At 33.0% G+C, this 16,168-nt stretch overlaps 1 protein-coding gene across 6 annotated transcripts in view; it reads right to left on the bottom strand.

Annotated features, from left to right (window-relative positions):
• LOC143250932 (uncharacterized) overlaps positions 1 to 10,791 on the bottom strand; it is a 68,221-nt gene extending 57,430 nt beyond the window's left edge. For 2 of the 6 annotated variants that reach the window (XM_076502139.1, XM_076502136.1), the window contains exon 1: positions 6,929 to 7,161. Coding sequence is in view for 4 of the 6 variants with exons in the window: in XM_076502136.1 (XP_076358251.1) it covers positions 6,929 to 6,951 (23 nt within the window). In the remaining 2 variants the exon portion in view is untranslated. The other 4 variants (XM_076502140.1, XM_076502137.1, XM_076502138.1 and 1 more) reach the window with 4 other exon arrangements.
• Positions 10,792 to 16,168: the final 5,377 nt, after the last annotated feature.

Below are 16,168 nucleotides of genomic sequence, written 5' to 3'. Positions count from 1 at the left end.
CTAACATACAAGATCGGCAAACCTCGATTTTATGAGCTTGTACTTCTCAACTTTGTTGAAAATCCTCACTATGCCAGATACTTAAAATACATAGTTATTATTTGTATGGCAAAATCTAACTAATAACTTCGATTTCACAGAAACTAAAGTGAGAGTTAACTTTTTGTGTCACATTTCAGTAGACACTTTTTTTTTTTAGTTATTCTCTCTCAAAAGCTAACTTCAGTTATAGGGAAAGTAACACACAATAGCAAGACCATAATAATATATTTTGTCATAATCACTTTTGACCATATAGTTTTAAAGTAGTCTAGATAAGTCAAATTTAAAAAAATAACATTTTGTAAATTATTAACTTGTTTATTTATAGTCCAGCAACTTCAAATTATATTTTTATATCTAGCAATTTCATTGATATAAAAATTAAAATGGTTGAAAATAAACATTTCAAATTTTTAGAGTTATAATTCTTTATCACTGTATTTAGAAAAACAATTATAACTTTAGTTAACAGAATGCTCATTTTCAAATTTTGTTAAAAAGCCATTACTTACACAGTCATACCATCTGCACTTTCACTTATTTTAGATGTAAGCAGTATGAAAAATATCCTTCTCAGAAAAATTCTAGCTTTCAAACATTATAAACTGATTCTTTAACAAGTCTGTCATAAAAGCTAAGTATGTCTCAAACAAAACCAGTTTTAAGGAAAAACAAATCCAGAGATGCCAACTATTTCAAATGACTGAGCATAATGATTATAGACAAAGCCCTTTCACAGTTTTAGTCCTTTTAGATTTGCCAGAAACAAGACAATCTGGTGAATGACGCCTCTTTCTTTCCATCTTGTGAACGATCTCATTGATATTTCTATGCTGCTTAGAAAACGAGAAATACCCATCTATGCGAGCGCTGATTGGCTGACAAGCACTGATGATGAAACTATGGATTCCCCGATGTACCCAATATGGAAAAGCACCACACACAAACTGTTGGTAGACATCAGAGATACAAATATTTTTTTATTATTTCAACCACAAACATGATTATTGCAAGTAGCCATTTAGACTGTCTTTTATTTATTATCAAAATTTATTTGTATCTCACTAGAAATTTTCTTTTCACCCCTTTCAAGCTCTGGGGGAATAATTTATCATTTTCTTGTATAGGCCTATATAATATAATAATTTGGGAGTTGCAAGAAGTCATAATATTTGTCTGTATTAGCATATAGTTGTAATGTATACACTACAACCATAATGATTATACTCAAATCTTAATGGTTGATGTCTCTGCAAATCTCTTAAATTTTATACACACTGTTTGTGTATGGAAATGCCAAGACACCAAAGTTTACCAATAAGATTTAACAGTTGTTTATATTGTCGTATTATCTCAGAAATAATCAGTTATTGGCTGAGACCTTTTCTGTACTACTTTTGACTTCAATTATATTGATTTCAGAAACTCTCCAATAGGCTTTTATGGTAATCAACAGCTTAATAAAAACATTCACATCTAATATTTATTTTTTTATACTATAAGGGCCTCTGCCTTTTTTTTAATTAATTCCTGGATAAATGTTTGGGTGGTTGATCCCCTTAGATCTTCACCAAATTATACAACATTATTAGCTATTAATCTTTAAAAATATGGATGTAGGGGATTTGGCCCATTTGACCCTCTATCATAAATCCAAACCTGCCTTTACATTAAATAGGACAGTTATTAATTACAGAACCTTCTAAGACCCTCTCCTAGTTCTGTATCTGTTTAAACACAATTAAATAAGTTATTAATATATGAAATAAAAAAAAAAGGTGGAGAGAGTAATCCACTCTTGACCTATCCCCTAAATTGTACTTGCTTATTTAACATTAAAGAATAGATATAGTAATTTCTGAAAAACATGGAGCATGGTCTTAACCCACTACACTTCCTTCCCCAGATCCGTGACTGTCCATATGGCATTAATAAAGAACATAGTTACACAATAAAGTAGCTGGAGAGTTGACAGTGGGTACTGTCAACCAGTAGTTGTTTCTCTTGTCAGCAATTGAAAATTACTGACAGCAGCAAAACAAATATACTAGCTCTTCAATAACAAAGACAGAGATAGCAAGTTTAGCATCAATGATAATTCAGCCCTGAACTCTCAAATCATGAGGCATTCCTCCCATTATGTAGCTTTGTACTTAATAATAAAAGAAAATAATGGCAATATTTTGATTAGTTATTTCCATGGTAACCATTACGAATTGTAGTTTTGATTAATCACTTGCTGGAATAATCAAAAGCAGTAATAACCAAAGCATCTAATTTCAGTTAGTTGATCATTTTTTTGTGACAATTTAATCTTCATTTAATAAATTGTTGGAGTAATAAAAAACATTAAAAACCTGAATCATTAATTTTGATGAGTTTATTATATTTGTGGCATTATTTGTAGTTCTGATTAACCTATTAGTTCTTTTGACACTAACTGATGTAAGTTCTTCTTCTAGGTAATTGATTTAATTGTCCAGCTTTACTCACAGGTAACACTGCACAACAAAGTTTTTGCTTCTTGAACAATGTTGGGTGTTCCTTATAGATTTTTGGCCGCTGATCACGAAAATAACATCCAAATTTGCTCATTATGTACCATTTCATCGAAATCTTCAGTTTTGCTACATTGGAAAAACGATATCAGGGCAACTGGAATCCATCAATGCTTGCTGACTACTGTTGGACACTGCAACGTGATGCACCGGAAATTGAATACAAATGAAAATCAGGAGCAAAACAATTTTAATTATGTTGAACTTGATAACATTTTAGAAACATAAAGGCAGTTAAATATGTTATTGCGAGTAAACAGTTAAATGACTATTTCTCAGAGTTCCCACTTGATGAAGCCAAACCAAAACTATATTTGTACATACCCACCAGGTACCTGTCACAATCAGCAAAAACTTTTCAAAAACCTGTTGTGCAGTGTAATCAATTAATACAGTTATCACCAAATTCTGCTCCTAGAAGTAAACAAACACAACTTAAAAAACAATGCAAAAATTTAAAGATATTCCCCTCTACTAGCACTCAAACTGCTAGTTTGTTTTAATTGCTGTAAAGCAAAAAATGCTGACTTGTACAAATGTTAATCTAAAAACATGTCCATTGCCTTTCTTTATATGTTTGGGTATCCTCTGTGAACTATTCCAAAGTTCCCAAGAGATTTTGACTTGAATCCAGTTTTAAGAGTTTTATCACCAGATTGATAGATAAGAAGTAATGCTACCATCAAATGGATTTCTGAATCAATTTCTATTCTTAAACTGGTTTTACCACAGAACAAGTAAGCCAAAGAAACATTTCAAAGTTTCTATTCTTAAACTGGTTTTGCTACAGAACAAGTAAGCCAAAGAAACATTTCAAAGTTTCTATTCTTAAACTGGTTTTGCCACAGAACAAGTAAGCCAAAGAAACATTTCAAAGTTTCTATTCTTAAACTGGTTTTGCCACAGAACAAGTAAGCCAAAAAACCATTTCAAAGTTTTTATTCTTAAACTGGTTTTACCACAGAACAAGTAAGCCAAGGAAACATTTCAAAATTTCTATTCTTAAACTGGTTTAATCACAGAACAAGTTTTCTTGCAAAATGCATACATTATGTCACCGAGTTGCAAAATATTCTAATTTTGACCTTGCAAAAACAAGGTCATTGAATTTATAGCAATATCAGTCAGGTAGCACAGTAATAGAAACCACTTTTCATCTATAATATACACTGTTAGTGTTAAGCTGCATTCTAACAAAAAATATGAAGTTTATCTTTCAGTTACAAAATGGAATTTAGTACTTTCCTGGAAGACAATTGGTCCACCTCTGTATGTAGCAAGAATTTGTATGTAGATCCAGTTTCTGCACATACTGGTAAACAGCCTGCTTTTCAAAGCTCTTGATTTAAAAAAAAAAAAAAAAGTTAACATTTTCTTACTCTGAAAATGTATTTTCAATAGGTACTAGCCTTCTCTAACACAAAGTTATCTTGATTTTCTTTCTGCCCTCTAAGAACTGCTGCAAGTATTTTCATGCTATGCACACTAGTCTATATACTGCACCAATTGTGCACCACAATTGAAAATGTACATATGTGATAATTCACCACCAATAGTATTGCACCAGTTGTACTGATGCAGTTAACTCCCTCTGGTATTCCTACTTAATCCTCACTTTTTTTAGAACTGGTAAGCTCTAAAAAATAAACAGTGGTAGTGAGAAGGAAGGATAAGAAGTGATAAGTAACTGTCAAAAATACATTTTCAGTGTAAGAAAATGTTGACTTCCAATACAGTCTTACTCCTCTCACACAAAGCTGGAATCACACACTGGAAAGATAGAGAGGCCAGTGCAGGTGCTCAGCATTCAAACCAAGTAGAAAGCAACTACCCAAAATGCATCAGTGTGCTCTCAGATGAATCCAAAGCCTGTAATTAATCTAATACAAGTTAAAAAATAAAAGGATGTGCAAAAGTGCTATTTGTTCAGAGAGGTGCAATTTCTAGTAAAATACAAACTGAATGAACTATGTATATAACCAACCTCAACCAGACAGCAATGCTCCACAACTCATTCTCCGCATTAAGTTTGGTTTTGTTTGAATTTCACGCTTAGCTACACAAGAGCTATCTACACTAGCCTTCCCTAATTTAGCAATGTGAGATTAGAGGGAAGGCAGATTGTCATCACCACCAACTGCCAACTTGTGGGCTACTCTTTTACCAATGAATAGTGAGATTGATCATCACATTATAATGCACCCCATGGCTGAAAGGGCGAGCATGTTTGGTGTGATGGAAATTCAAACCCGTGACCCCGAGATTATGAGTCGAGTGCCTTAACCACTTGGCCATGCTGAGCCCTCAGCATTAGGAGGTTGATGATCCAACCAGATAAAAACAAATATAGTGTAACATTAATATGGTGACTAGGACACATGAGCCATGTTGCACATGCTCATCAATCCCAACCATAAGTAAACAGCATGTTATACATGAAGGAAAGGAATTATGAAGAAGTTAGCAGTTGGCCTAAATTCAACAAACTTATACAATCATGACAGGATCAAGAAGTACAACAAACTGCCTCTAGCATTACTGGGCCTTGGTGATGTCTCAACTCAACCTTAAGGACAAGGTGGTATCTCTAAATGGTATTACCAGTAGAAATAATAACTCACCCAACCATAAATGTAGGGAAGAAACATGCTGCATCTAGTATAATAAGGAGGACATAGACCATTCACTCAAACATAGGAATAGCATATGTACTTGCCTTTACTTGCATAATGAGACAGATGAAATCCCCCAAACACAACTTCAGAACCAATGAAAGAACTTCCTGCAGCTGGAATTAATGAGAAGAGGGGCCTGTACTACATACAACCATAGGAACAGGGCAGTGTCATCTCAAACCCAGTATTATGAGGAGAATCCCTCATACGTTGGTCTTGTTCCAACCAACAGCTGCTCATCTGGAAAGAGCATCCATGGGAAATGAGCAAAAAATCATGATTCTGTATTATAACGTAAAATAATGCAATGCACTCAGCAAATGGGAAGTAATGATAACACCCTTCTTCCTCTGGGAAAAGAGAGGGAGAAGTAAATGTGATGGGGAGTCTGAAGGAACATCACACCCAAGAAATTGCAAGTTGTGTCTGCAAGTCTCTATTTTAGAAAGCAAATTGATCCCAATTTATTCAATCTAAGGGTTGACAGGGATGGACAGAAATCTATTCTCCTTTACTCATGAAATCCACGAGTGATGGTCCACCAATGAGTGAAACTTACTGATACCTAGAAACATGTCTGTACAACACTGGGTATTCCACCAGTGGTTTTGTGCAAGACCCCATCTCTACAAAGAGCACTATAACATAATCAGTAAATAGTGCTGGTTTGAGGCAAGATCCACCACAAACTGGGATTCTGTTATCAGTGGTAAAAAACAAACAAAGGAGGGTCTCTGAAAAGAAAACTTATGCAAAGGGAGTGAAAGACCCCAGTCAAATGCAAACAGACAAGTGAGAGGGATTATATCCATCTGAGGAAGATACAGCCAGCTTGTGCAGATAATGAGTGAGAAAGTATTTGGAAACAATCTACATTCCAGCCTGTATGATCTTTTCCAATGGATGGTGAAGGCAATCAACCAGACATGATAAGATAACAAATTTGATAAGAAATGTTGTGGAAATATCGAACTTTCATAGATAAGTCTAAAAGGAGGCAGTACACGACACCTAATACTGTTAAGAGAAAAATGAACAAAGATGCTGATCAGGATTGGAATAAAAGTATGAGTGAAAGATGAAAGGTAAGGAAATTAGTGTGAAAGCCAAATTTCCTTCAAAGGCAGCATAAGTATTGGGGAGAAAGGACCAATCAGGATGCATGATGCAAAAGAGGAATGGGAGAGGAAGCAACTAACATTAATGACAATTTCTGATCAATGACATGGACAAGCAAGGAGCAGAAGAAAATAGGTCCTGAGAGAGAAAGATAGCACATGTAACACATAGACACAGATTCAAAAGGAGGATGGCAAAGGGCACATAGAAGACCACGATGAGATCCCAATCAGGAAAATCAAAGGAGCACAGAGGATGTATGACTTGAAAGGAGTGAAAAATATAATCCATATTTTTTATTAGCTTAGCTTTCATTTAGTTTCAAAAATAAAAATTCTAAAAAAACTGTCAATCTTCACTTGTCATGTAAAACACCTTTCAATTTGTTTTTCTCTTTCCTCTTATGGGTTTCAGTAACCAACCAATTAGAAACATAAATAACACAAACTGACACTAGAATATAAAATGCAAACCTCTCACCAGAATAGCAAAATAAAAATAAATTTATTAAGCAATATGTGAAACTTCACCCACCTCATAGTTCTAAATAAATCCATCTTTACTGTGTCCTTTTTTCACGGGCATGTTTATAACCAATACAAACAGCATCTTTCTGGCTAGTACAATTTTATCATGGTTGTTTCTTTTTGTGGGCAATCTAGACAACTTGACTAAAATGGCTCATGTGTGATCATTATTCTTCAATTCTGGGCAACTAACAAATTTTTAAAACTATTTATAAATTAATTAGAAAGTCATTTACAAAATTACAGTTTGCACTCACAAAGATCCAATGGGTCATGCACTTTGATCATGGCATTTATATGCTAAGCACCAACAACTGTAGTCAACTGGTGTTTGATAGAAGAATCACAGGCTCAAATGGGTAAACTACAGCAATAAACCCATACAATTTAAAAAAACAGATGTGAAATGGTTAACAGTAACAACTGTAAATAAAAGGTCATTAAAACAACATAATGATCTAATCAAAGAAGGTAAATCTATTATTTTATTTCATATTTTTCCAATTTTACATTTCATTGTCCATCGATGCTTTCAATACAGTTTGTGTCAGAGTAAATTAACCCTTTCATGATGGGTCAGGGGTCAAAGGCCATGTCATCGTGATTGTTCACTCGCATTCAAATTTTACTGAAATACTATTTTAGGAATTTATATTAAGAAGTTTGTTAACAAGTTATAGATTATATTTCAAACTTTAATATTATATAGAAGTTAATTTCTTAATTTAAAAGTGTATATTAAAAACACACTTAAATATTGATTTCTGTGGGTCACGTAATGAATGCAGCACTGGTTAAAATGAGATGTTTGCAATGTCAAAATGCAGTCTGCAGTTTTCTATGAACTACAAACTTAAATAACCAATACTGACAAGGTAGAATATCAAATCAAAACCTTGTATCTTTTATTTTGCTGAGATATGGCTTATATACTGAATCAAACACATGCTCTGTTCATATGTTTCCATACACTTACTTCGATATGTGACGTGAATAAACAATCAACAGCTTAGAATTTTCCCCTCATGGTTTGCTCAGCCATTTTAATCTGCCTAAAGGCTACCATGTTCTTTTGAAACAAGATTTAAAGGAAGTAGGTTGCATCTTTAATCTGCTACAAGTTTCATTTTTTAGACCTAATTACATCAATAGTTATTAAGCTTGATAAATTACAGTGAATTCTATGGTATTGATAGAGCAATTTATGATTTTTTGCTTATTCAACTGTTTATATAAAAACCCTAAAAATTTTTGTTTAATATCCTGCACATGCAAAGTTTTAAAAGGCTTATCAGCCTACATACAGCAGCAACTGATTTCAAAGGGTGTAGCTAGAAGACATAATTGTTTGCTTTATTTATTATTTGTTCTATATTTTAAGAAAAATAAGTAACTTACTTCTAAATAGAAATAATCTATATACATATATGATGTATAATAATTGAAATGTGACTATATATTACAAAATACTGAAATACGGGCAAAACAAGGTCAGTTTGAAAAGAATAAAGTAATAAGTGCACATACATCTCATAAGTACAAGCTATATAATGTCAGCCAAATACAACCAGAAGGTCAATATAATAAAAAATAAATATATAATGTTGTGAGACAAACTACTCAAACTATACATTTGTATTTTTGTATTACAATCTACAGTCATTCTGGCACAAAATAAGCCTAATGTATATTCATTTCTTCTTTTTTTTTTGATGGTTATGAGATTGGTCAAATTGAGAGATCCCACATAGTTAGAGTAGAGAAAATAAGAGTTACTGAAAATAAATATTTGAAATGTAGTTAGGATGTTTTAGAGATTACATAAATTATATTTGAGATCTTTAAAACAAAAATATTTTCTTAATCATAACATGAAATCACTTCACACTCAAACTAATAATGAAACAGACTCAAAATTTCACAAACAAATTAATAGAAATACTTCATTAATAAATCTTTCTTCGTGTACAAAAAACTTGTAATCATTACTAAACATCTGCCAGATTTTGTGAAGATACATATGCTGTATCAAAAATTATAGTATAAATATTTAATGTGGGCAAATGTGTATATGAACTTGTGTATATTTTACTGAGCCCATTGTGAAAGGGTTAAACAACAGATAAAATGTAAATCTTTACAATTTTTTTTATATCTATTTACAGAATTCTAGTGGTCATGTAAATATAAAATGTAACAAAGGAAAAATATATTTATTCTTTCTATGAAAATCACCTTTCACCCATGCTTTCTCAGTAAATGCTTTGTAAATTACTAAATAAGTTTCTGGTACAAATACAAACACTTTATTAAGAAACCTGATTTTGTGTATAACAGATTTATACCAACTTATATAAACTCACCAAAATTTGTGAAGATAAACTCAGTCTATTCAGAGTTACGTATAGTTTCACAATTACAAGGTAGTGTCAAGGTGGATCATATCAACCAACATTGTATGGACACAGTTATATTTCTATACCATATTATATAGTATAATATTCATTGTATGTAACATACACTAAACTTCAATAAACAAACATAAATGCAAAAACTTGTGTGTAAACAACATCAGGTTTAGACTGGATTTTTCAAAATACTTAAAACATTATTAATAATTCTCCACATCAATCAGTTGTTTTTATATAGGTCTCTGTTGATGTGATTTTGTTTTCTCAATATTTTTTTGAAAATTCATAAATACTTTAAATAAAAATATATTTCCTTAAAATATTCACTTTAATTTTATATAAATTTGGTCAATATTCTTTTTAATTACATTACATAAAAGAGAAAAGTAATTTCAGTTAGACAAGTTGCCAGTTAGGCACATTTGGAATGTTATGAATACCCTTAGTGTCCTTATCTAAAAAATAAATTATTGGAAATAATTCAAAGGAAAGCTACTGGGATTAATCCAGGGATGGAAAGTTATTTCTAGTATTAATTAAAGAACTGGTACATCAACAAAGTAAAGGCCTATAATTTCTTTATGGTGTATTATGAAGACATTGGCAACATGGGAAACAAATTTCAGATTTGGAAAAAAGAAAGCTTAAGATTCAATTTTAAAGTTTTATTTTAATAACAGGGTGTGTGGCTTGTGGAATGAGTTTTGCCATTACTGGCATTTGTAGTAGTGAAGGCTAGCACTTGGCAAGAATTTACGAGAAAAATAAATGGTTTCCCGAAAAATAACGGGTGTGTTTACAACGACTGTTTATCAGAACCAAATGGTTCATCATAATATTTAATGCCAAAGACGAGTAAATTTCTAAGTCAACAGTTCAATAAAGTGGACTTAACTGACAAAATGAAATTGCCAATTTTAAATTATACACATTTACGTTCGACTAAATCCTCCCCAAAAATTTTACCTTAAATTGCAGTTTTTTATGTGTAAAATTCAACATCAAATTCAACTGACATCGAAGGGCAATGATATTGATAGGCTTAGTTGTAGTGTAATTTTTACACTAAGAGACTAATTAAATTTTAAAAACTAAGTCTCAGGGTATAAATAGAGATAACTGTTACTAAGGTAGTAGTGTTACCCACTCTATATTTATAATTAATTAAATACGATAAAAAAAACTCGATCTAGTACCAATGACAGTGCCATAACATATTCAAATACCAACAATGACAATTCAATCATCAAATTTTCTGAAAAACTTAAATTATCGCGTGTATGTATATTGAGTAACAAATACAATACGTAAATTGAATGTTCAGTAATTCTTACCCGGAAAAGCCGCTTGAAAAACAAATGTAGGTGTACATACAACCTGCTCCGGAGGAGAAGCCATTTTGCAATCGAAAATAGTTAAAATTATTCTGATGCTCCCCAAAGTGAAGAGACGCTAGGTTACACTATTGAGGCATTTCTGTTATATGTAAACCGTTTACAAATTACATTTTTAATTCGTAATTCTTTCATTCATTATAGTTATTAAGCTGCTTCAAGAGTCAGTCATGTGAAATCCATATTGTGTTTTTTTCAATAAGCTTCAAATGATGTATGTAAATATAATTGTTTTGTTTGATTATTAGTAACTTAGCAAAAAACTATTTGTGCTGTGCTTTTACCGATAAGTTTTGAAACTTGCTCGGCCAAAATTCGGAATTCAGGTAGTCCAGTGTGTATTTTTCTAAAACAAAAACAAAAAATGCTGTTCCCAACAAGTTAAATCTTGTTTTTAGTGTTATAAGTCCGCTTATATTACGCTGTATTATTGGAGGTGAAGCGGGTGTTTTGTTACTCACTTTAGTTCAATTTGAAAAATATTGTTTATAACTGAAGGCGCAATCCCTAGTAAAATACAAACTGAATGAACTATGTAGATAACCAACCTCAACCAGACAGCAAAGCTCCACAACTCAATCTCAGCATTAGGTTTGGTTTGTTTTGAATTTCGCATAAAGCTACACGAGAGCTATCTGCGCTAGCCATCTCTAATTTAGCAGTGTAAGACTAGAGGGAAGGCAGATAGTTATCACCACCCACTGCCAACTCGTGGGCAACTCTTTTACCAACGAATAGTGTGATTGACTGTTACATTATGACAGTTCCACGGCTGAAAGGGCGAGCATGTTTGGTGCAACAGAGATTCGAACTCGCGACCCTCAGATTACGAGCCGAACGCCTTAACCTACCTGGCCATGCCGGGCCCTATCAGCATGGAAATAAATATTTATATTAACTGAAATATACACAAAGGCAACATTATATTTGGAATTCACATAACATTCATAACATTTTTTATTGACAAATGAATGTTTTAGAATTCAACGCTTCTTGTTTGTTTGTTTGTACTTAAGGACAAAACTATACAGTGGGCTATCTGTGATCTGTCCACCACCGGTATCGAAACCTGGATTCTAGCGTTGTAAGTTCGCAGAGATATCGTTGTGGCAGAACTGAACAGAGAAATTTCTACAAAAGTGAAAATAATCATTTTATTATGAAACTTTTGGATTGTACTTAACCCATCTTCAAAAAAATTATTTAAAAAAATTATTAATAGATTAAATTATATATTTTAAAGCTGTCGTATTTTGGTAAACATTCAAATAAACTGACAAAATACAAATACAAATCTCTTTATAGAAACATAAGAGTTGAAAATATATAAATACGAAAAATATAATAAAAATAATTTTATAAAAATAAAGATATATAGGTAATTTAGATAGTTATAGTAATATAGAGAAAGTTAATGTTACAAAAAGCATTGTAACAAGAAAGTTAAAACTAAAAAAAAAACTGAGTTACTTAGGTGTGTGTGTTGTTGTTTTTTTATAGCAAAGCCACATCGAGCTATTTGCTGTGGGCCTGGCATGGCCAAACGCGTAAGGCGTGCGACTCGTAATTCGCGGGTTCGCGCCCGCGTCGCGCCAAACATACTCGCCCTCCCAACCGTGGGGGCGTATAATGTGACGGTCAATCCCACTATTCGTTGGTAAAAAAGTAGCCCAAGAGTTGGCGGTGGGTGGTGATGACTAGCTGCCTTCCCTCTAGTCTTACACTGCTAAATTAGGGACGGCTAGCACAGATAGTCCTCGAGTAGCTTTGTGCGAAATTCCAAAAACAACAACTATTTGCTGTGTCCCCCGAGGGGAATCGAAATCCTGATTTTGGCGTTGTAAATCTGAAGACATATCGCTGTTCTTTTGGGAAACGAGTTACTTAAACATAATATATATATATATTCCTATATTGGCAGACCATTATATTAGTCTGAGCCAAAGTATAGATACAATTTTGAAAATTTTAAACAACACAGTTTCTGTAATTTTGAATTTTTTGTTTTAATACTTTTTATAGCACTAAACTTTCTACATTACTGTGCCTAGTTAGGTTATGTATGCATTAACCTCTACTTGTCTTTATAAAATTAAAATATATATATTTTATTATGCTTGTTCGTTTCCTTTTTATTAGCTACAATTTTGTACGTTAAAAGTACCGAATGTGGAACGTGGGACTATTATCCTTTTACTATTGGAAAGGAATTACCTGGACCCTACATGGAAAAGATACGTGAAATAATTAGGTAAGTTTCATCATTTTTTCTTTATGCTTGTCTGGAGAAGTAACTTACTTTTATGAATCTTCTTTGAAACAGTAAAATTCTTATTCACTCTATAAACACATATATAGCAACTTAGGCAGCTGTATTAGTACAACAATTATTGTTAAATATGTAATGCAAAAGTCTCGCCTATTCTTTAAATTTGTAGAAGATTCTCGAGTGTAAAATTAACAATGTACAATGTATGTATGTAAAATACTAGTGATTGCATGTACTATTGCCAAATGAATTTTCGAGAACCTTGCCTAATGATTATAAAACATAGCTTTCGCAACATGCGAAGAGACAGTATAATATTGTTGGTTTATTACAGTTAGTACGCTATATACTTCGAAAGCTATAATTGTGATTAATGCATATTAATCGGAAAAGATTTCGAACATTATAAACCGTTTAAATTCAAACAATTCACTTCGGACGTTGGTATTTCAACAAGACATTAGATATCTTTGTTGGAGAAACGGTTGTTTGTTGCTTGTAAACGGTGTAAGGCCTGTCAAGAATAGATAGCTAGCTTGTTTATCAACTTAGAATTAATTCGCTCATCGTAAACCGTCGCTAAAATATTCAGTTTCAGACCAGGTAGAAGACTTAATACTATTTGTATATTTGTAAAACTTTTGTATATAAATCATTATTTGTAATAATCGTTATTATAAATTGTATTGTTATTGGTATATTAAAATATATTTGTGTTAAGAAAGAAAATTCTGTGTATTAACCTTGTTTGCAAACATGAATTTAATACGTATTGACATTCAATTAACTTTTAAATTAAAATAAAAATTTTCAGTTTTTGAAATCTTAATACGTAACACAATAAATCGTGAGCTCATCCGATATAAATTATAACATGTAAGAAGGTGTTTTGTTACTGTCTTACGACTTTCCCGCTTGCATATTTGTGCCGCATGTGTGCGTTAGTGTAAAGTTTAATTATTACTATTTTGTTGGCTTTCCCTGTTGAATATCTGTGCTACAGTTAAGGTTTTTGAAAATAATATGTTGGCTTTCTCGATTGCATATATATTCTGCATTGAGGTTTTTGCTTTTACTTTTGTTGGCTTCCCTGCCAATACGTGTCTCCTGCAGTGAAGCTTTTATTGATGATTGTCGGTTTACCTGCCTGCATATGTGTACTACAATGAAACTTTTCGTTAATACTTTGTTGGCTTTCCTTTTCGTACGTGTGTGCTTCAGTGAAGCTTCTTTAATACACATTTTTTTGACTTCTCTTACACAAGTGTATTGTAATTATATTCGTTATCACTAATTTGTTGAGTTCCCGTTTGCATATATGTCACAAAGTTAAGCTTTTTACTTTTACTTTATTGGCTTTCTCGCTTACATATGGGTACTACAGTGATACTTTGTTGGCTTACCCACTTATGTATACTGCAATGAAGCTTTTTGATATTACTTTGTTACCCCTCCTGGTTGCATATCTGTACTACATTGAAACATTTTTATTTCTAATTGGTCGGCTTCCTCATTGTACATGTGCACTAAAATTAAGGTTGTTTCTTAATAATTTGTTGGCTTTACTTCTTGCACATGTCTACTGCAGTGAGATTTTTGCTTACTTTTGTTGGTTTCCCTGCTTGCTTGTATGTACTACAGTGAATCGTTTTTGTTAATAATATTATGGCTTCCTATTGCGCCTAATAAATAATCTGGCCCTGCTTATATTTATATATATTGTGGTGAAGTTTTAATTGGTTTCTGTGTTTTCGTATGTGTACAGCGATAAAGCTTCTATTACTATTATTGGTTCCCGACTCGCATATCTATACCAAAATGAAGCCTTTATTACTAACTATTGGCTCTGCTGCTTGCATATATGTGTACTGCAATGACTCGTTTCATTACTACTTTGTTGATTTTTGCGCTTGCATATGTTTATTTCAGTGAAGTTTTGTTGTTTTTGGCTTCTCTGCTTGCTTATATATACTGCAATGATTCCTTGTTTTTTAATTTCGCACAAAGCTACTCGAGAGCTATCTGTGCTAGCCGTCCCTAATTTAGTAGTGTAAGACTAGAGAGAAGGCAGCTAGTCATCATCACCCACCGCCAGCTCTTGGGCTACTCTTTTACCAACGAATTGTGGGATTGACCGTAACATTATAACGCCCCCACGGCTGAAAGGGCGACCATGTTTGGCGCGACGGAGATGCGAACCCATGACCCTCGGATTACGAGTCGCACGCCTTAATACGCTTGGCCATGCCGGGCCCTATACTGCAATAAAGCGTTTTTATTACATTATTGTTATTACTGCTGTCATATATGTATATACTGTAGAAAAAATTTTCTTTGTTGGAAATTAATTTTCTTTCTTTCCTCCATACGTGTACTGCAATGAAGTTTTCACTACTATGTGTTTGAATATGTGTATTACAGAGAAGCTTTTTGTTACTACTCTGTTGACTTCCCTGCTTGTTTTCATGTTCTAAAGTGTAGCTTTTTCTTAGTACTTTTTTGTTGACGCTTGTGTTAGTGTATTGCAGAGAAGTGTTATAGTTTGTTGTTTTTTTGTTGTTGGTTCCTCCACTTGTGTAGATGCACTGCAGGGAGTCTTGTATGGAGTGTTTTACAAAAAGTCCTTAATGGAAAAGAGGACTTCAAAAATTTGTGGTAAAAACTTGCTAGTTTTAAGATTGGAATGCAGTCAGTTCTTCAATCTGTTTTGGGATAAATCATTTGTAGTTTCCTTTAACTTATAGTTTGATAAGGAGCATGAGCTACTTGAATCTAAAAGTATTCTCAGAATTTAATTTTTGCGTAAAACGTTTGCTCGTTGCAGGCAGAGTAGAATAAAGAAACCGTGATACTATTCTCAGATTTTTTTCATGGCATTCCTGGAATCACCTGATCCAAGAGGCTGTATACTTCAGAGAGTGAAAAACAGAATAGATACTTTATATTTCTATCTTATGTCAGGCAACAGTTTGCGTTTTTTGTTTTGTTTTAATTTCGCTCAAAGCTACTCGAGGGCTATCTGCGTTAGCCGTCCCCAGTTTAGCAGTGTAAGACTAGAAGGAAGGCAGCTAGTCATCACCACTCACCACCAACTCTTGGGATACGCTTTTACCAACGAAGAGTGGGATTGACTGTGACATTATTTCGCCCTCACGACTGAAAGGGCAAGCACG

This window comes from Tachypleus tridentatus, chromosome 5 (genome assembly GCF_004210375.1).
Source record: "Tachypleus tridentatus isolate NWPU-2018 chromosome 5, ASM421037v1, whole genome shotgun sequence".
In the NCBI taxonomy this organism is placed as follows: Eukaryota; Metazoa; Arthropoda; class Merostomata; order Xiphosura; family Limulidae; genus Tachypleus; species Tachypleus tridentatus.
This window is presented reverse-complemented; position numbering and strand designations above follow the sequence as displayed.